The sequence below is a fragment of the Vespa crabro genome, chromosome 1 (assembly GCF_910589235.1).
Source record: "Vespa crabro chromosome 1, iyVesCrab1.2, whole genome shotgun sequence".
NCBI lineage: Eukaryota > Metazoa > Arthropoda > Insecta > Hymenoptera > Vespidae > Vespa > Vespa crabro.
The window spans coordinates 8,015,546-8,037,953 of NC_060955.1; the positions used below are offsets into that span (position 1 = coordinate 8,015,546).

At 34.2% G+C, this 22,408-nt stretch overlaps 2 protein-coding genes and 2 long non-coding RNA genes across 6 annotated transcripts; 1 reads left to right on the forward strand and 3 right to left on the reverse strand.

Annotated features, from left to right (window-relative positions):
• Positions 1–434: 434 nt before the first annotated feature.
• Positions 435–1,667, reverse strand: LOC124427236. Its single transcript, XM_046969859.1, has 3 exons — positions 1,384–1,667; positions 1,038–1,215; positions 435–829 (listed from the first exon to the last, which is right to left on the reverse strand). Exons 1-3 carry the CDS (start codon positions 1,400–1,402, stop codon positions 478–480), a joined length of 549 nt encoding a protein of 182 aa, XP_046825815.1. The 5' UTR covers positions 1,403–1,667; the 3' UTR covers positions 435–477.
• A 540-nt stretch (positions 1,668–2,207) lies between these two features.
• LOC124426081 lies at positions 2,208–4,661 on the forward strand. The gene is made up of 2 exons (XR_006942646.1): positions 2,208–2,563; positions 3,888–4,661. It is a non-coding gene; the product is annotated as an uncharacterized LOC124426081 (long non-coding RNA).
• A 155-nt stretch (positions 4,662–4,816) lies between these two features.
• Positions 4,817–9,589, reverse strand: LOC124426066 (putative uncharacterized protein DDB_G0286901). 2 transcript variants are annotated; one of them, XM_046967341.1, is made up of 4 exons: positions 9,369–9,589; positions 9,166–9,285; positions 8,799–9,005; positions 4,817–8,724 (listed from the first exon to the last, which is right to left on the reverse strand). In XM_046967341.1, exons 2-4 carry the CDS (start codon positions 9,266–9,268, stop codon positions 6,482–6,484), a joined length of 2,553 nt encoding a protein of 850 aa, XP_046823297.1. In that variant the 5' UTR covers positions 9,269–9,285; positions 9,369–9,589; the 3' UTR covers positions 4,817–6,481. The 2 variants fall into 2 exon arrangements, with proteins under 2 accessions (XP_046823297.1, XP_046823305.1); XM_046967349.1 differs by having other exon boundaries at positions 9,508–9,543.
• A 3,692-nt stretch (positions 9,590–13,281) lies between these two features.
• On the reverse strand, positions 13,282–14,758 carry LOC124422478. 2 transcript variants are annotated; one of them, XR_006941869.1, is made up of 2 exons: positions 14,126–14,758; positions 13,282–13,630 (listed from the first exon to the last, which is right to left on the reverse strand). It is a non-coding gene; the product is annotated as an uncharacterized LOC124422478 (long non-coding RNA). The 2 variants fall into 2 exon arrangements; XR_006941870.1 differs by having other exon boundaries at positions 13,282–13,667.
• Positions 14,759–22,408: the final 7,650 nt, after the last annotated feature.

The window sequence follows — 22,408 nt, forward strand, 5'->3', positions numbered from 1 at the left end:
AAAATTAAAGATAATTAAATTCTTCTATGAAATTATAAAATTTTATCTTCTTTTTTGAGTGAAATAATCTGATTAGCTCTTTAACTTATTTGAATTACGACTCTACTCATGACAAATGAAAGTCGTTGCTCACGGATCGTCCTGTGCGAAATATTCCGCTTACGGATGCAAATGGTTAATAATTAATAACGTAATTAAAAGAAAACTCGTGTACATGAAATTAGAGTAATTATTTACTTGCATGTTGGTAGTTTTTTCACTTACGACTTACTATTCTCAAATATTCTTCACATAATATATGTTATCCACATAGATAGCTTTAATATTAATAATTAAATTGTTATAACTAGTACTAATCAGTCACATCTAATATAAGTTTTATATTGTCTTATTGTATATTTGTATATATATATATTACTTTTATTGTTAATCAATCTAATATGATTTTATAATATATATTTTTACAATGGCGTCGGGTCAGAAAAATGTAAGATTATCTCGTCCTGCATCACCAGATATTAACTTTATCATATGTCTACAATTCGTTGTTGTAAACATATGATAACTGCGTACGACTTGTAACTTAACAAGACATATAAGACACATTAATGATCTAGGTCTACTGTAAGCGGACCAGGGATCACCGCTGTTTTTGGATGAAGAATTATTATCTGGATAAATTATTTCATTTGGTTCTTCAATCAAAGATCTATCATCAGAAGGAGATTTACTTCCACTGGAAGCTCTACTTATCCTATCATTGTTTCTATCCGTCCTATTATTTGTATATCTAAATGTAGATTGTGTTATGGGTGTGTTTAGAGTATCTCTAATAAAACAAAAAATTAATTCATTAAAAATAATAGTAACGATTTATAATTGAGTGTTTTACATAATGATTTATATAATTAATATTTATATAATTAATATTTACGAATATATATATTGTTGTAACAATATTCATAAATCTTATGGCGACGAAAAGAAATATTTACAAAAATGTGGATGCCTCTTCTTGTTATGAGCTTAAATTATACCTTGATTTGTTCGTTGAACTATATGAACAAGAAATGTGTTCAGAAGTATCGTTATAAATTGATGAAGATGTTTCTTCACATAATTCATCTATCAATTTAATAATTTCAATATCTAGTGATGTAGAACAAATGATCTTCCATTTTTCTGAGCCGACACCACTGTAAAGATAGACTATCTCTGAAAAAATGTATATTATAAAATCATATTATATTACTTAACAATAAAAATAATATATATACAGATATACAATAAGACAATATAAAATTTATATTAGATGTCACTAATTAGTACTGATTATAACAATTCAATTGTTATTATAGTTACTATGTGGATAATAATTCTAACCCTTATCGAAATTGAGCATTTATTAATTAATATCACTTTAATGCCGCTCACTCTTTTGTTTAACGGACGTAAACAAAATACAAACGTAAATATATTAAAAGATGTTCTTTCAGAACACAATATATTAAAATATGTCAATTATAAAGTATATATATTATATTTGATATTTATTGTAAGTTTGTTGTAAAGAGATATATTTAAACGTATTATTTTATTATTTTCGATTAATAATATCACAATCATAAATTCAGAAACTAGCTCCTCAAAAAGAAAGTTAAACGATTAATGCGTCATTCGTATAATCAAGAAATATAGAGTATATAGAAAGCGAAAGGTATCAAATTCTTTTTATATTTTTGTGCAATGGAAATTATATTAATGTTATTTTTAATAAGTTATTTATTATTATCATTATTATTTACCTTTCTTATTATTATGATTTAAATTTAAATAGCTATTTTTAAATCTGTAATCTATATGAACGATAATTTTTAAATTGTTTGCGAATGAGTTTGGCGTACTAAAATGGTAGTTTTCACTTCCGTCGTAAGTTATACGAACAGATAAACCCTTCTTATTATTTTTAATCTAAGATCTTTCTAGAAATTTCCGATTCTTTCGATCACATACTGTTTCTTGAATTTTTAATAATAATTTCATATTTAAAAATCAATAGCCGAAGAAACAGACAGTTTTTCTTTAAAATAATTATTTGCATTTATAATATATCGAATGTAATCAATGTAATAATATTAGATAAAATAATAAATAAAAATAATAAATAAAAATAAATAAAAATAAAAATATATATAATTAATAAATAAAAATCTTTTTCAAAAATTCAAAAGCAATACGCCGTAGATTGAACCTTCATTTTTTAAATTGAGACATCGTTCATCAAAATCGGTTAAGAATTACGCCTGTTCTCATTGATGACGTAAATGCTGTTTTTGACATTTTTCGCGAAGAAAAAGTTTATTACTGTGGCGCCCCTCAAAATTTGCGGCAAAAAGAATGAAGCTCGTATTCCTACTACTGCTTTTCATATCAAGCTTGAATGACATATGTTTATGTAGCGATTGCCTGCTTGGCTGTGTGTATAAATAGCAGAGCTCAGATTTTTTAAACATTTCTAAACGCAAAGAAATGGGTTTCACGATGCTTGCACGGAGAAGCTACGGTAACTCACTCGATCATTTTAATGAACTTTAGCCAAATGATTCTATTGCAAACATAAAGAATCCAATAGTTTATGTTAAGGGATCTGAGTTTCTAAAATATTGTTAAATTTTGGAAAACCTTTTAGATTTTATATACTAAAAAAATGAAAGTTCTATAAGTAATACATTGGCAAACATCAAGATTCGTAATATAGGAAACGTAGGTTCTCGAGGCTAAATGAATACAGGTTTTTTTTTATAATATCTATGTAAACGAAAATAATTAATTAATTTACTCTTTTTTCCTTATTTGATAATTTAGTAAGATGTTACTATCCAATCTCTTATATTTATTTTCTTCCTTAATGACTGACGTGAATTTTACAGTGATCTGTGTTAAATAGAATACAGTAGCGGTATAATTTTGTTCGATGATAAATACATATAAAGTATATACATTTGTCGATTATTTTTTCAAAATTAATAATTAGTGAACATATATATTATATATTATTTTTAATAAAGATCAAAACACGAGTTTGTTTCCACATTATCTACGAGATTTTTTTCTCAACGCTATTTTATTATACTTTCCTCTGTAGGAGTTCACTTCATATTATTGCTATTACTACTGCTATTACTATAATAATAATATGTAATATAATAATATATTAAGAAGAACAGTAATAAGAAGAAACAGAAGAATATACTTATACATCATGAAACAGGATGATGGTAATTTATATTAGCAAAAGAAGAAAAAATGTATCCTTTTACATGGTGGTTTCACGTGCGAATTCTCAACAAATTGTGTCCTTGATAATTTCGACATATGACTCGCCATCGATAGATACATCTAAACAAACGACATATGAAGAAAAGTACGAAACGTTTCTTTTGTTTTCTTCTTTGTTGTTATTATTTCTCTTTTTTTTACTACCTTATGATTGTATTGTTTCCATACTGTTTCTTATTCACCATCAGTCGAAACTATTTGTCTTTATTATTATAATATTATTATTAAATAATATATAGATGTATATAAATAATATTTAAGTACATTTTTATTATTATTATATTATATTATATTATATTATTATTATTATTATTATCAGTAGTAGTAGTAATAGTCGTAATAGAATGGGCTAATCTTATAGAAAAAATTAAAAAACAATTTTCTAGTAGTTCTACTTCATAGTGTGGAAATTAACTTATATTTTAATTTGTATTAAAATAATATAATATATAAATATTCACTAATTATTCTTAAGAAAATATTCGACAAATTCTTATTTTCTGTCATAGATTTATATACTAATTCTTATATATGTCAATTATATTTAGTATTTTCTATGCATTTATCGTAAAATAAATGCGTACCGACATCATATCGGATCACTGCGAGATCCACGTCGCTACCATCAAAGAAAGATATACATATGAAAGACTGAAAGGTGTGAGTTCATAATATACTGAACTAATTACTCTACCCAACGAAACCACTCGTTATGTCGCGTGAGAAGGGAATAACCACAAGCTTATACACCGATATGATAGACGCATGGTGGGGACAGCTTTCTCTTCTTATATTCATAGTTTATATTTTGTTCATACCTGTCGCTAAAGTCACACATACTTTGAATAAAAGGTAGTGAACAGTCTTAAATAATACCTAAATGTGTATAAATAATATTTACGTACATTTTTATTATTATTATTATTATATTATATTATATTATATCATATTATATTATTATTATTATTATAATTAGTAGTAGTAATAGTGGTAGTAACGGGTTAATTAGTATCGTATTAGTAATATATTATAAGATGCCTTCATTAAAGTCAAATGCCCAGTTTCAATGAAGAATATGACACCAATGGAAGGAATTGAACGTAAAAAAATTATATTCATGTATCTTTAAAATGGAGTGCTGAAATTAAAAGACTCTGACAAGTATATGTACCAAATCTTGGTCTAAGCAGGTCTTTTTTACATGCCACTCAAATGTATGAATAACACAATAGTGTTATTTTATTCTTTGTACTCCAAAAAAATGATTGTTGATAAAAAAGAAAAAAATGATCGCCTTCGGTCAAATAAAATGGAAGAGAAGATTATGGCTTTTTATTACAAGTGCCTTCTGTCCGAAATTGTTGATTCCTGTATAGTTCATAATCTTCTGATTCGAGAATCGCTGCGTATTTTAGAAGCATAATGTGCTTATGACGATCAATCCTAGGTTTTCATATACTAATATGCTGCCATTGTCTTTACTATTATAATATAACATGTATTAAATAGTATTTAGGTGTATATAAATAATATTTAAGTACATGTTTATTATTATTATTATTATAATATTATATTATATTATATTATTATTATTACTATCAGCAGTAGTAGTAATAGTGTAATAGTGTAGAATGGACTAGTTCTACAGGGAAAACCATGTAAAAAAGCGCTGAGAGTTCTACCTCATAGGAAAGAATACATGTTTTAATTTGTATTTAAATAATATAATATATGAATATTTATTAATTATTTTGAAGAAAATATTCGAAGAATTCTTATTAGTTAATTATATTTATTATTTTCTATGCATTTATCATGAAACAAATGCCGATGTCGTATCTAGTACAGATCACTATGAGATTTAAGTTGCTACTATCAAAGAAAGATATACATATGAAAGATTAAAAAGTGTGAGTTCATTGTCTACTAACACTACTTACTCTAACTCAAATGAAAATGAACAAATTAAAAGTGAAGGTGATTTGTTCGACAATGAGGAAGTTGAAAGTAATTATTCGTGTGACATCGATGATGAAAAAGAAAACATTTAAAATGCCCGTAGAGGACAAAAGCGTCGAAGAATTTTATCAGATTCTGAAAGTGATAGTGATCAAGTATACTGAAGTGGATCTTGATGGAACTGTCTGGTAAAAAATAATAGAAGGTTTAACAATTGAAAAACCATCACATAGTTTCAAACAAGTATTAGGTTCAATGGCATATGCCAAACGAAATATAATAGTTGGTAAAATTAAAACAGTATTTTCTGTAATAATTGATACGGAAGCAGAAGTGTTGCAAGTCTTAGGGACTAAATGGAATCTGCCAATATAAAAAATATATGTCTTTATTGCGATTCTATGCGCACGTGCTGCTTATCAAGCAAGAAATTTAACTATTTTCTATTTATAGAATTCGGAATGGGGATCGGTTTTTTTCTTACTAAAATTGGACAGGTACAGTTTCACAGAAATTAAAAAATTTCTCCGATTTGATGAAAAAGGAAAACGTACTAGGAACATCAAGTGGCGAATGTAATATTTTACATTCGATTTTGATCAGATACGATTTTGCAAAGATAATAAAACAATTAAATCTTAGATAATTTGTAGACAATTTGTCTGTGGTAAATGTATGAAGGAGAAACCTATTATCTGTAAAAAATGCAATTGAGAAAACAAAAACATTTTTTATTTATTTCTAAATAATGTAAAAGGTGCACTTATGATCTGTTTGTTATGTTCTGTTATATTTATATCCTGTTTATGATACATTAAAAATAAAAATATATGATTGGTTATTTTATTATTATTATTTAAAAGTTATGTTATGCATTATTTCTTACAATAAATTGACAATTCCTTCCAAAAAAACATTTATTTCATAAGTAAGAATAAGTATATGTGAAATGCCGGTACGGTCAGTGTTAAATGTTTTATTAATATTTGATATTGAATATTTTATTAATTACAAAATTACTTTATCATTATATGTATATGAGAGAAAAATTAATATTAAAGATATAACAACTAAATTACAATGCTTACAAATATGCAATATATAATAATACAATATATGTTATATAAATCATATTATACAATTAAAATTATTGCTTTTTAGTTCTGCGTATAATCATAATAAATTATTGAAGTAAAGATTTATTCAAAGTTTCTGGATCATATGGTATATTTCTAACATTACCAGGAAGTATCATTGGCACTACTTTAACGCGAAAATCATAAGGAAGAAAATCGTAACAAAAATTATAAAAATCATTACGTGTATGAATAATACCTAAATTTGCCATTTTTTTCATTAAATTATTCAAAATGGTTTCGTAATCTTCATATTTCTTAGACTTTGTAATAATGGATACAATGTCAGATAATTCTTGCACAAATTTTTCAGAATGCACTCTTGTTAATAATTTGCTTTCTGGTTCCATAATTTTCCAAAGAAAACGATAAAGACGATCGGTTACCCAATATTTTGGACGTGGAAGTCTCGGTCTTTTATACACTTGTCCATTCACTATATAAGCTTCATTAATTTTATCTCTTGCAGAGTATTTTTGTTTTTCTTCATTTCTGAGTTTTTCTATTTTTGCTATTATTTGCTTCTTTTTTAATTGTAGGTTTTTTGGTTTTGTAAGATGCACATTAACTGCCTTGCTAATAATAGTTTTCTGCTTTTTATTTAATCTTGCCTTGATTTCTTCATCTTTTTTTATATTACTCAGTTGAAAATGTTTTGATTGTCTTGCTTTGGTTGGAGAAACCAACTTAGAGTTTATAACCGTAAAGTATTCACTAATTTTTTTTTGGTGATCAGTATTAATTGAATTTAATATTTTATGATTACGTTGATCGACATAGTGTTCATTATCATTTTGTTCATTATCATCAGTAACAACATCTATTGTTCTTAAAGATTTTTGATTTAAGCTAAATGCATTTATATATAAGTCCTTTGCTTGTATCTTGTCATTATCTTTTAAAACATTTTCTTCATTCAACTCAGGAATATCTTGTATTTTTGTAGTCTCAGATGTAGACATCTTTGCTTTTAATGTTGTATTTTTACTTGCATCTGTTATTACATTTGCTGTGTACACTGATTTATTACTACTATTTATTGTATGTATTTGATTTCCCGAAAAAATACCTACTTCAGTAATATTAATAGAATTATAATCTGTGGAATTTCTACCATGCATACTATTGTTTGTATTGTTTGGTTCGGATGATATTCTGAATGAAGTTTTTTTATTTTCCAAATTATTGGTTTCTCTAGATTTAGACTTAGACAAATTCATTGAATTTTTTGCTGCTATATTGGTAGATAATGTTTGAAATATATTATTTTCATTAATACTTTTGGCCATCAAATTCCTTTCATCCATACTTTCATGTTCTGATGCATAAATTGTTTTTCTTACATTAGAATTATTTATTCTGAAATTTTTACTATTCTCCATTCTACTATTATTTGGAGTATGTATATGTCTTATATTTGCTAACGATGTTTCTCCTGTATTGATAGTTTCGTGATTTTCAATTTTCTCATTATTTGTTGTAGAATCATTACTTTTTTTAAGAGAAGTCCTAGGATACATAGTCAAATTTGCATTTTTTTCTACTACAGAAGATTGTTTTTGATTTATAGAGATATTTGCAGAAATATTTTTATGTGAAGGTTCATGTGTATGATTAGGTTGAATTTCTAAATTATCATTTTCATTAGTATTATTTAAAAGACTAAAACTTGAATCAGAACGATTAAGATAAATGAGATTACCGTCGTGTATTGAAATATTTGGATCTATGATAGATTTTTTTAATGGAACTGTTTTTGATTTATTTTCTTCTGTTGATATGTCAAAAACATTTTCTTTTGATGTCTGTTTTTTTTCGATTAATTTAGCAAAGAAACTTTTAGACATTCTTTCAGTTCTTTCTGTTTTATTATGTAAATCTTCATTTGATTTTAGTAGATTTTCAAACGCATTTTCACTTGTTTCTTTATATTTTTTTCTAAAAACATTTGGCTTTGATTTTAAGATTTTATCTATGGTGTGACTTTGATCAATACTAGTTGCAATACTATCGTTACTCTTTCTACTCATATGTTTCTGTTTAGGATCCAATTCTTGTAGTGATTTTTTATTAGTGGGTGCATCATTTGTAAGCTTAGAAATAGAATTTTTTTTCACTGATGCAGGAGATTCTGAATTTCTTGTATCGTTTAATGCTTTTAAAAAGGCATTACTTTTACTTTTTTTTGATTTATTACGCATTGTAATTTTTCTTTTTTGTAATGGTGGATTATCTTCATCTTCATCCGTATCAGATGTAATCATTTTTTTAAACTCCAATGAAACTGCTTCTGCAAAAATAGAAGGTAAAAGATAAAATAATATGGGGACATTCTTTCATTTTCTTATTTCATTTATATTTTACCTGATCGGTTTTTGTTTTGTATTATTGGTAAGTTATTTAAAACTTCAGAATCTGATGTTTCTAACATTTTCCACCATTCATGATTTGTACTAGTTGATTGCATTTGTGAATCAGAATCTAAATATTTACTTGTCTCATTTGTTGCATTGTATTTTGGCAAATGGGAATTAACATTGTTTGTCAAGTTATTCCACCAAAAAGGTTCTTCTAAAATAGAAGAAAATTTATATAATTATGATTAAAGTGGTTTGAGATGAAATGTTAACAAAAGTAAACTTATATCTAAATGATAGTATGCAAATAGCAGATAATAGTAAATAGAAGAAGAAAATACATATTTTATTAAATGTATATATAAAATATTTACCCTCTTCAAATACTTCTGAATTTGGATCCAGAAAGCCAGATCCTGCACTAGATCGATGACTGTATCTAGACATGCGTTTATTGATACTTTTTCTCTTAGACATAATTCAGGATATTCGATCTTAATAAAAAAAATTATTATTAGATATTGACATTATATTGTTATAAACTTGTATCATACATATTTGATATTAATAATATTACAGGTTATGTTTAGTTCTTCATATAAGAGATGTCAATTAAAATCTTTTACACGATAATTTTATTATAGATATATTTGAAATATGCAATAAATTTTTCACCATATATTTTTTTACTATAAATATCAATAGGAAAACATTACTTCTTGCACTTTTTTTACTTTCATTGAGTTTATTGACGAAAGAATGTTTTTGTATACGTTTAAAGTTGCCACCTAGTGATAGAAATAAAAAGTTCCTTCGAAGATTCTTTTTTATGTATCATCATACGATAACTAATCAACATACCAAAAGAATTGCAACATTTGAATCTTCCAATTTCTGTTTCTTTTGTAAGATAGCGACACTAGTTAACGCTTAAAACATAGTTATTTTTTTAAAGAATAAATATCATTGTACACATGGAAGTAGAGAAACAGCATAAAAGTATTTACGTACATGATGTAGAAAGAATAAAAAACGGTAACAATAATATTCTTATAAAAATTACATTTTAACAAAATTTTGGAGAGCAAGTAGTATTAAGTATCTCTAACGTGAAGGAAATCTAATTCGATAGAAAAAGTTGCACTTTTTGTAGAATTACTTTCGAAATAGGTAGATTTTGGGATGGGTCTCGAGATTAAGCTTTTGAAACAAAGATTGATCCAAGGAACGTTGCAACGGACTTTTCTCTCCGCGATCGAAGAAATACGAAGTCTCGCGACGAGTTGAATTTTAACGAGCATGGAACATCGAACTTCCCGTGTGTCGCGACGTGGGCTGCAATTTCGCAATCTATCCGATACACGTTTCATGGAAGGGTGTTGAATGGAGGAGTGCGAAGATAAGATAAAAAGGCGGAATAAAGTAGATGGAGAAAGAGAAGAAGAAAAAGAAGAGAAAAGAAATAGGAAACATAGGAGGGCAGGAGAAAAGAAGAAGGTCGAAGGAGATCCTCAGTCCACAGAAAGGCTCTATTTGGCCATGGAAATCGGTAAAGGAGGTCAGCGTATGCAAATAACAGGGTCGTGAGGGTTGCCAGAGCCAGGAGGGTCCCATGGGTCAACGGACAGAAGGGTATAGCGACGCTGTGCAGCCCTCTCTTGTCTGTATCGCCTTCAGCTCACTCCCACTCACTTACCCTCTTTCTCGCTTTCTCTCCCTTGCCTCGTCCCACCACTTCTTTCTCCCTCTCTCTCTCTCCCTCCCTCTTTCTCTCTCTCTTCCCCTCTCTCTCTCTCTCTCTTTCTCTTTCTCACTCTTTATCTTTTTCTCTCTCGTACTCTCATCTACAACACTCGCTCCATCCTCCTTTTCATCATTTCCTCTTCGTCTTTTTCCCCACTCTCGTTTCTCTTTTTCTCTCTCTTTCTCCCCCTTTCTACTCGTTCCCTCTATCATTTCTCCTTTCCCCGTTACTCCCTCCGCGATTCCACGAGTTCTCGCAGCAGCAACCGTTACGGCCCCATATATTTCCACGGTTGGCGGTGGTGGTGGCGGTGGCTGCAGCAGAGTCACGTCTATGGACATAAAGGTGGCTCTACTACGCCTCTCGTACCCGACGTTCGCCTACGCCCGTGGAAATATTCGATTTTTACGATACGAAACGCGAAGCAGGGGCTTCAACACGCACACCAAAGGGCCCTCTCTCTCTCTCTCTCTCTCGCTCGCTCTTATACGCCCGGCAACCTCCGTGTCGCGTCCTGCACACTTTTTCGATTCACCGATTTCAACTTTTCCATTCCTCTTCTCTCTCTTTCGCTCTCTTTTCTTATACTACGTCGGGGAACGTCGATTTTTGAGCTCGTAAAATTCGAATTTTACGAAGCATCTACTTACGACTTATGATGTGAACATTCATTCATACGGTTTAGCTTTCACTTCGACAAAGAATCATTCGTCTCTTATACGATAATTATTCGAACAATATATGAAATCGCGTCTTCTCCTTTACTTTTCTTTATCATATCTTTTTTTGTTTTTGTTTTCATGGGAGAGAGATGGTGATCGTGGAAGTAGAATTACGAATTAGAGATCGAAATGCTCGTACTCGGCTCTCTTTTCCCAACACAGTGGGAAGCGGGAAAGCTTGAGCGTGTCTCGTGCTGACTAATCCGCTGAGTGTTAATTAAAATAAAGGCTCGCGGCGCGTATGCGGGCGCGCAGAAATTAGCGTCTGGCTTTTTGTAGAATGGACGCGTGTGGTGAGATGAAGAGGGGGAGAGAGAGAGAAGGAGAGAGAGAGACAGAGGAGTGGACGAATAACCAGATGTTCACCCTTTTGTTAGCGACTTTCCACGAAGCATCGCACTCGCATTTTTGTACGCTCTCGTTGGTTACTTAGAGACACTCTCCACCCTGCGGAATATTTTCTACTTCCATCGTTAAAATTATCTTCTAAATTTATGTTACTTTTTTAAGTATTCTTTGAACAGACACGAGACTCTTGCTCGTTAAAATCGAATCCAAATTAGATCAATAAAATTATTTTTAGTTTGACTCGAAATTCGAATAAATTTAAATGGTTAATCGTATTTATGATTGACAAATACACTTAAATGTCTGCAGTAGTATATCAATATTTGTTCAAAAAGAGTGACCATATTAGATTTAAATAAGAGTACTTAAATATATGTCTCTCTCTCTCTCTCTCTCTCTCTCTCTCTCTCTCTCTCTCTTTCTCTGTGTTAGAATTATAAGATCAATTTTTGTATAACATCAATAGATATACTTCTTGTTGATTTTCTTTTCTTTTCTTTTTTATCAAGACGACTGCTCGCAGTAATTAACGAAGATAATTATTTTGTCGCGTCCTCCTTATTCTCCCTTTTTTGCTGTTTATTTTTTCTTTTTCTTCGGGGACAGACAGCCGGTACTTCGTGAACATTCACGAAACAAAGAAAATATACGTGATATCGTTAAGGATCGATAGAATGTACCGGTGGGTAGTAGTTTTCGCGCGAATCGAAAGTAAGCGAGAGAGAGGGAAAGAGAGAGAGACAAATATATAGAGAAAGAAAGAGAGGAAGCGAGAACGATAGAGAGAAAGAGAGGAAGCGAAAATGAGAGAGAGAGAGAGAGAGAGAAAGAGAAAGCTGCTGGCTCGGCGCGTTAAATTCGTGGGTTTTCTGCGGATCGGCGTACGGTTTGATGGCTAGGGTTGGGCGGTAGCCACAAGTGTCTGCCCGAGCGCCCTCTCTCATTAATTCTCTACCCTTGTTGCTTGTTAAGGTAGGGGTCGGTTTGTCCCTGCCTCCACGGACGCCCCCGAACATCCCTCGGGCCACCCCTTTGCCTCGTCCTTCCTTCCTTCCTTCCTCCTCATCCTTCTCCTAGTCAACTCACTTTTCTGGCCGAGTCAGGAGGGTGGAAATGCTTCCTCGAGTGTGCGCTGAAGAAGGAAGATGAGGTGGAAAAGCTGCCGATGGAGGTGGTGGTGATGGTGGTGTTGCTGCTGCTCGAAAAGAGGAGGGTAAGACTAAGATAGAAGATAAGCGAGGAAGAAAAAGAGGAGCAAACGGAAAACGAAGTAGAAGTGTGACGGGGGAAAGATGCGAGAGAAAGAGAGAGAGAGAGAGAGAAAGATAGAGAGGGAGAGAGAAAGAGAAAGAGTGGGTGTAAGGTAAGCTATCTAGTACGAATATATTACGTATACCCGTTAAGTGGCTGATATAAATCGAACGTGCTGGACGGTAGGCGTACATGTGACTGTAAAAGAGACGATTAGCACTTCATTTCTTTTATTTGATGCCTTTTCCATAATACCGTCGATTACTTGCATACGTTCATACATACATATCAAATATACATACATCTACCTACACGTATCGTGTATAAAATGAAAGCGCACGTAATCTGATAAGCTCGTTTGCGAAAGCGAGAAGCTCGTTCTCGATCTGTCCGCGTAATAATACTTACGGCTTTATTAGCGCGTCCGCTAATTGCATATCGTGCGATAATAGTTAAAGCACGCGTTTCACTTCTCGGATATTTATCTTTCCCGAGACCTTTGCCTTTTAACGATCCGCTTGCGCTTGTGAACGGAAGATGATAAACGAGAACGGGACGAGAATTCGTTCGGGACGAATATCCATCCATTAACAAGTCCATATTGCTTTCTGTTCCTTCGGAAAAACTTTTTCCCCTCTTATCTCCGTTCCACCTTCATCCCTTCTCTTCCTTTACCACGTTCCTTCTGCGTGGCATCCTTCCTTTTCGATAACGACTCTGCCATACCCCTCGTTTCCCCTTTTGCTCCTTCCCTTGCCATCTTTCCAGGAAACCCTTCAGTGCGCGAGAGCAAAGTTATGAGGGAAGATGGCTGGAAGGTGAAGGGGAAGAGAGAAAGAGAAAGAAATAGAGAGAGAGAGAGAGAGAGAAAGAGATATATATATATATATATATATATATATAGAGAGAGAGAGAGAGAGAGAGAGAGAGAGAGAGTTGTACGTTGAATTAATTTGCGCTTGGTTGAGGGCCTCCTACCGTTCCAAATTCTCCCTTCTCTCTTTTTTTCTCTCTCATACTAATACTATCTTATTCTTTCTCCGTTTCTTCGTCGACTTTACTGCAAGAGCAACGGAGGTAGCACTGGTGTCGAATCTCCGGCTCCTTTCTCGGCTTGCTTTAAATACTGCTACGGAACCTGGCGAATGCAAACGAATTGTCCGAGAAACAAGCTCCGGCCGTTCTGGTCGCGAATTAAGGTGGCCTCTCTCTCTCTTTCTCCTTCTCTCTTTCTCTCTCTCTCTTTCTCTTTCTCACACATATACTTACGTATATATATAGAAATGCAAGCCAGACGATACGTCTCTCCTTCTTTTTAGTTCGTTCTACCCTCCTTCCATCCTTCCTCGTTGGCCCGATTGCAGAGAGTCACCTTCGGGGATATTCGCCGTCCGGTCCGACAACTTCGAGAAAGACTGGTTGTATCTCTCTTTCTCGGCGATCTCCTTCCTTGTCCTCTCGGAATCCTGTTATCGTACACAGCTATCTACCGAGTCGACTTGACTTAGAATCGTCTCTTTCTCTTTCCTTCTCTTTTACAGTAGAACCTTACAATTAAGCCTTTTCTTTGGCAATATTCATTCTACGTCTTCTGTTCTTTCCAATCGATCCTACAGAGTCGGGCGGGAAATTCTAGCTTTCTTTTATTAATAGAAAAGGGATTTTGCTTCGAGATATTTGGAAATTAATTTCTAAAAGAAAGATTACAAACATTTTATATTAGGAGATAGTCGAAGATTATGAAAATCTGCATATATCATCTCTTGATATTATTATGATATTATTATGAGATTCAGAGATTTTACATAATCTTATTCTTCACATAATCGTCATAGATAAACGTGAACTCGACTTATTTTTTTTATTGTTAAAATACTTCATGAGTGAAATGAAATTAGCGTTAACGAGTCGCATGCTATTTGCCAGTCGCAGTTTGGTTTTTCTCGTTATTATATATATATATATATATATATATATATATACATATATATATATATGATATGTATATGATATACATATGGTATATATATGATATATATGATATATATGGTATATATATATATATATATATATATATATATATATGGTATATATATATGTGATATATATACACGATATATGCATATGATATACATGTATATAAGCGCGGCTATGAAAACTAATTAAAGGAAAAACGGCAGTCTTTTCTCTTGGCCGTTTTATTCCCGTTTCTCCCTTGGCGTAGTAATTAAACGTTTTAGGGAGCGCCGAGCGAACGTCGGGCAGATCGATGAATACGAGACGGGACAGATCGGTATTCCATGAGCGAAGAGAGTTCACGGGCGTATCGTACGATGCTGAGAGCGCAAACGTGCCGACTATATCGAGTAAGAGCCGCGGTATGGATGAATGGATGGGGCTTAGCCACTATTATTAGTAGATGGAAGATTATATCGATTTTTTTCTCTATTGCTCAGCCCCTCTCATTTCCGCTCTCTGGTAAGCTCTATATACCACACTGTTGGCCGCCCTCCGTGACACCCTCAACGGCGCCCTCAACGGCGCCCTACACGGCGCCGAGTTTCTCTGATGCTTTATATTTCGCTAAAATCATTGCACCATTGTCGCTTTGCAAATGTCATATCCGCGTCGACTTATATACAACATACGTATGTGTATTTATATATATTTGTAGAAAATATCGATAGAACATGTGTAGCTTCGATTAATATTCCTTGTTCATTGAAATATTCATCCAACGAGAAGTAACAACGAGCTCGCTTGAGTTTTTACTAAAACCGTTGAAGGTAAGTTCGTTGATGACCTTTAGCCCGTATACCTAGATCAAGATATACCCTTCGGCTTATGCTGGACCACGCAGCATCCCTGAAAACTGGCTGGGATGGTACTCGCAGTTAGGGTCACTTTCAAGCATCCCTTCGATCGAGATATGAGGGATATAGTAGGTATCCCCGAGAGTGTAATAGAAGCTGCTTTCTATTAAAAGTTCAACCGATACGAGGAGTTCAACGTGACTTTCGTGTTTCTCGCTATTGAACTTTAGTATTAAGTAGGTTGATATAGCAACGTATCGAACGACTAAGTAACGATAGTATTCGACAAATCCTTGAAATTCTCCACGATCCGACCCCATTAATGATCATATCGCGAGATTAAAAATCTCGTTGCGTCGCGAAAAACGTTGAGCATGACAAGTATTTGCGATGGGGAGATAGGTTTCACGAAAAGCCGATGTCACATTGGTGTTTTCATTTAGCAGAGAGAAGCAACGAATTAATGGTGGTGATGATAGTGATGGTGGTGGTACGTCCATCGAATCGCTCTTCTCGGCTATTTAAAAAATGCTGCTACGGACATTCCTTCTCGATCGCATGCTACCATCGACTATTTTATTTCACTGGTACGGTGAACTACCCCGTTATGTAAACGTTCGCTTCGCTTTGTTCGTGGAAACGAACAGCAGCCCGTTTAAATCTCGCGATACTATAGAGACCATACTGCATCGCTATATGCCTAGTATAGCATGGTAATCGCGAGGATTTATAAGCGTTGACGTGGCTCGACGTACATATATATGTGTTATCGGAGGAGCTGGTACAAGCTCGTGGAACTCGTATTCCCATTTTATGCACTTACCGCGCTAGTAGAGTGCATCATTAGCCTACTCGATGAGAACCATCGTAGAAATATTTCGAAAGGAGGGATATACAAAATAAGATATTTGAAGGTAGCTAGACGAAGAGGTCGTTCATTTGACGTCGATTCATAAGTAAATTTAATGGGTGAGAAGGAACTAATTCAGTTCCCAATTTTTTGTTTGTTTTTTCTTTGGAATGTTTCAAAAACTGAGTGTCGTTTTCATCGAAGAATCGGAGGCAGATGTAACTTCAAATATTTCAAAGATTTCTCTTCACAGCGATATTGATAGGAAGACTATAATCTTGAACCCAATTTGGGATACTCGAACTACTTAGTATCGAGAGTCCTACGGCAATGGCAGAAGGTAGAAGCCAATCGAATCTCAAACGTAAGCGCGTACGTAGGTATATCGGTTATCGTAAATTCGTATTTGTGTTGGTGCTAGTATGAAGCTACATCCCATGCCGGGCTGGGATTGCATAACAACGCCAAAACCTTGCGCGCGCGTCCCGTAATCCCGTTAGGGGGTCGAATCAGGCAAAGCACATTACCCACTGTGAGGGGATAGTTGCCCTTAACTGTTCTAATTAATGTAAGGGTTTCCGTCTGGCAAATTTGCGCGACTCTACGCTCTCTCTTCCTCTTTCTCTTTCTCTCTCTCTCACACACACACACATTTTCTGCCTGCTGTATTTACAAGCGTATATTATAAAGTGAAATGATCGAAGCATAGAGAGATTATTCATTCAAATCCAAAACGATCATTTCGATCATTTAAATGTTCATCGATCGACTATCTTTTAAGATCTCATTTCGATATCAGCCTAGTTAAAACTTTCACTCCAAGTCCAAAACCGTATAGTTTCTTCTTTAATAATTTTTTTTTAACAATAAATCAAACTGATTGTACGTGATTCCAAATTTGACCAACTCGACCAGATATCATGTCGTTAAAATTAACAAGGTACCTACTGCGAAACGATCTGAATTTTTCTACGGCAATCTATACCTACATCATTATCGCATTAATTGGCAAGCAACGCACTTTGCATGTGGTTCAAGTAAAACATTGAAAGAAAGAAAAACAAGAAAATAAAATAAAAAGAAGAAAATAAATGCATAGACATACATGCATACGTATATCATACACATATATAGAGGTATATGATATATATATGTAGAAACGCGGCAAGTACGATTTCAATCTATCAATTCTGAACGTGAGGTAGATTATGGGGAAAAGGCGAAAGGCGTCGAAAAGGTAAAGGCACCTTTTTGTTGAACGCGATGATCGATCGAAGCGACTACATACTAGTAGACGGCTAAATACGCTTGACGACGATATCGGCAAACGGCCTCGAATTCTTCTCGTCTCCGAACGAATTCGATTTTTATGCCGTATTCTCTTTTGTCTTCCGAGAATGTGTATGTAGGTGTATACCAACGTGTATATATACGTACATATATACATACATACATATATATGTACCTCCATATATGCATACATACATACATACACGTAGAGATGTCGTCGATTGTGCCGAGCTCGCTGTTGGTAGCGATGTCTACTGCCGCCTACGCGGTTCGTTGCCGTCGCTTGCACACGGCCAGCAGTTAATAAGGCAGCCAATAATGCGACCCGATGTGTCGCACCGCGGGCGCATTGCTGATTCCGGCGCCGAAACGTCCGTAATTACATCTTCATTAAAATGATGGCGGGTCGTGTTGCAGCGGCAGGTAGTAGTATATACGGGATCGCGTGTCGAGTGAATACATATACATATACGTATAATCGTATATAACACACGTACATAACACACGTTCATATATAGATACGTATACATAAACATGCATGTATATATATACATAAATATATATACATAAATATATATATACACACACACACACATATATATATACACACACATAGATATATACATATATATATATATATATACATATATATATACATATATATATACACTATGTATGTATGTATGTACGTATGTATGTACGTATGTATGTATGTATGTATGTATGGTATATATGTATGTGTGTATGTGTGTATGTGTGTATGTATGTATATATGTATGGTATATATGTATGGTATGTATGTATAGTATGTACGTATGTATATATCTATGTATGTATATACGTACGTACGTATGTATGTAGGTATGTATGTACGTATGTATGTACGTATGTATGTACGTATGTATGTACGTATGTATGTATGTATGTATGTACGTACGTATGTATGTATGTATGTATGTATGTATTTATGTATGTATGTATGTATGCATATATATATATGTATGTATGTATATATAATATATATGTATATACGGTATATATGTATGGTATGTATGTATGTATGTATGTACGGTGTATATGTATGGTATGTATGTATGTATGTATATATGTATATATATATATGTTAACGATAGTGTACGTTTCCGCTTGCTAGCGTAAAGCGAGCGCTGGATTTCTGGTATCTATATCATGGTTAGCCATCGTACCGTTCTCTCGTAGGTGTGGGACGACTTTGAGTACGTATATGTGGGGTGGTATTGGTGGTGGTATAAATGGTCGGTGCAGGCACTAGACAGGGATAGGAGGTTGGTGGAAGGGCGAAACGAGAGGTACCAGAGAGAGGATATGACGAAGAGGAGGATGAGGTGGAGGAAGAGAAGGGTGGAAACGAGAGGTACCAGAGAGAGGATATGACGAGAGGAGGGTGGAGGACGGAAAGTAGGATCGATGCGTCGCGCCGCGGGCCGATGCCTGCTCGCACTTTCCAACTGACACCGCCACTCGGTATATGCTTTCGCGTTTTGGACGGGGATGATCAGTCGACTCCGTATCTCTTCTCTCTCTCTCTCTCTCTCTTTCTCTCTCTCTGTCTCTCTATCTCTGCCTCTGTCTCTAACTCTCATCCTTCTCTCTAACGCTCTTTGCCAACGTTTTCGGCTAATCGATGACCCTCTCTGATCAAGTTCCATTCTATGCTTTATACATTCTTCCTTTCTTTTTTCATCATGAAATATATTTTCATTGCTTTCCTCCATTATGCTTTTTTGTTTCTTTCCTAGTTTGAATTAGAGGTTTGGTCCGATAATAAGAAGACTCCTCGAATGAAGGTGAGAAGCTCTTGTAGCTTCTTTTTCTTTTGCTCGTTCTTTCTTTTCTTTTTTTCTTTTTTCTTTTTCCTCTATTCCGAGCGAGGGTGTTAGACGATCAAAACGTGGATTGAATTTTCTATAGGGATCGATAAGGATGCGCTACGCCCTCGATGGAATTTATCGCTCGAACGGAGCGGTATTATCATTGCATACGTGCCACGGTGTTACTGCTATTCGAGATATCGACGGTTCTAGAGGAGATCCCTTATTTTCTTTTTTTTTCCCGTCATTCTTGTCGCGATACTACCACCTTGCTTTCCGTAAAACATATATATATTCTTTAGAATCCCTTGACCTTAATTCGATCCGGACATCTCTATACTGAATTCGTTGATAGTCCTCTCTCTTTTTCTTTTTCTTTATATTTATCTCTATCTCTGAATTTCAACGTTGAGTTCATCCTCGATTCTGTCGGTGTCTAGCGATTAGAGCGTTCAAGTTCGTGGAAGACGATCGTAAACACGATATTCGGGTTGAAGCTTACGATCGATGCCGAACCGACATCGAAAGCCCGTCCATAGCAGAGGTCGTGACAAGTACCGAAGCAGTGATGTGCGGCGAGCCACTTGTTGTTCTCACTGCTCGCTGACCATCGGTAGTTCCGTTTTGGAGGCTTCGACTACCGTCGACTATCTACACGTCTACCACATCCGTTTTCGAGCTATAGAAAATTTCATTACTCTATATAATATGCAGAGATATATATCTACGTATGTATATATATTTGTATGTTCTTATATGATTACACATGAAGAAAATTTTCTTGGTATAAAAAATAAGAAAATTAATAAAACATTTAAAAGATTCAGGTGAATGAACGTTATCGTCATTAATTTTTGACCTCATTGCCTGATTGAAAATATCCCTTTTGTCAGGCTTATGATATTATAATATATCTACATGCATGTGCAATCAGCCCGATATACATATAGTCAAGCGTGCAACTAACAAAATTTACGTCTTTTAATTACATTACTAACTCGTATATTACTAACACATGCGTCTACGTTGTTATATCGTAGCCATGCTGTAAACTTATTAACTATTACCTCTTTTATCGTCCTACTTCATTATTGATAAACTTTATTAACTCATTAACTGGCTAACTGGTAATAGAGGCCAGTGCTGTTGCAGAGACATCTGATCAAAAATGCTGCTCGATGCAACGTTAGTGAAAAATCCATCTAATTAAAGGGACAGTTTAGGAACAGTCTTCCTCAAACATAATCCAGGATTGGTTGTTTTCATCGCGGCTAGATGCTCACCCAACGTTTAATCATAAAGGAATTAGAGTCGATTCAATTAGCTCTCGCATGAGTTAAGGACGATGGCTGGGGACGAAGATGTTGCTGTCCGATCAAAGAACGAGAGAGAGCAAGAGAGAGAGAGAGAGAGAGAGAGAGAGAGAGAGAGAGAGAGAGAGAGAAGGTGATGATACTGATGGCCACTTGTTGTTTTCTCTTCTATCCTCCGAGTCTTCTTCCTATGGTCTTCTTCAAGCTAATACTAAGAGACGCAAAGGGATTGGAGGGTCCACGTACGCAGCCTACCCACATCCGTCTTCTCGTGGTGAAGAATTATATTCTGTCGAGTGTAGAGCTTCAAAAGAGGGCGAGGAAGAAGAGGAAAAAAAAGAGGATGAGAACTACTCGGCATGTAGTCGGGATCGAGCTGGGACGAGCTGAAACGGTCGAGCAATCACATTACGTAGGGAACTCTCCCTAACGCTATTTCGATATTCCCTCGTCGCACTGCTCATTCGTCCGTATCGAACCTTCCACTTCGATTCGGGCCAGGTTGTACTTATCCTTAGACGTGTCCGCCCGCATTTTCTATTATTTTCTTTCTCATACTTCCTCAATTTTTTAACCTTACGGTGGATTATCAATCGGGAATGACTAATTCTCATTAACTTAATTTATAAGACAAACTAAAAGAAAAATTATGTATTATCCTTGCTATCTGTATTTAAATCGTCAAAAAAGGCGAACGGAACGAATCGATATTTCAATCAGATTATCAATCGACCACCGGCCGATTGTCAACCGCTTGTGGTCACCCGCAAACTGTCACCACAGCAGAAATAGGGGAGTAAGGGTACCCATGAGGATTGGAAGTCAATCATGAATCAAAAGTCAGGGAAACAAGGCAATAAGAGTTCGATCCTTTTGCAGGTTATTTCTCCATACCTTTTTGTTCTTTTTCCTTTCTACTTGGAGAGAAATGCTGATACTTTCCATTATTAACAATCCTTCTTTTCTTGTTTTTTTTTTTTCAATATAAGTGCAAGTTAATTACTTATAATAATCATATAATATGGATTATTCGATTTTTTGATCGATTTTGGATTTTGATAAATAATCAATATTCTTGCGAGAATTTCGTCGTTTAATTTGTAGCAGAAGCTAAATTCTAAAAGATTTCTGGACATTGAGCGATCCTAAATAAACCGGGCGGAGGTGGGTGATCTTAGATGGTTGGTAATCCGATAATTACAACCGCATGGAATGGAACAGGAAAGAAAGAGAGAGAAAGATAGTAAATGATCGAAAGAGAGATAGAAAGCAAGTAGACGCGCCAAGGGAGAAGTAAGGTAATGGAAAGGAAGGGAGAAAGGGTAAGCAACATAGAAGGAGATTGCAGTCGACTAGGAAGCCTGCCGTAATGAAATCAGGGATGTAATGGCCCCGTCAGAGGGTGCAAACGCCCCCTTCCTCTATCCTACCGAATC

Bases quoted from the DNA above. Each gene is read 5' to 3' on its own strand.
- LOC124427236 (XM_046969859.1), bottom strand. The intron at 830-1,037 runs GTATAATTTAAG...TTGTTTTATTAG, and splicing joins AGTTCAACGAACAAATCAAG to AGATACTCTAAACACACCCA.
- LOC124426066 (XM_046967341.1), bottom strand. From the start codon at position 9,268: ATGTCTAAGAGAAAAAGTATCAATAAACGCATGTCTAGATACAGTCAT. The intron at 9,006-9,165 runs GTAAATATTTTA...CTTCTATTTTAG, and splicing joins TTCAGAAGTATTTGAAGAGG to AAGAACCTTTTTGGTGGAAT. The intron at 8,725-8,798 runs GTAAAATATAAA...CTATTTTTGCAG, and splicing joins ACAAAACAAAAACCGATCAG to AAGCAGTTTCATTGGAGTTT.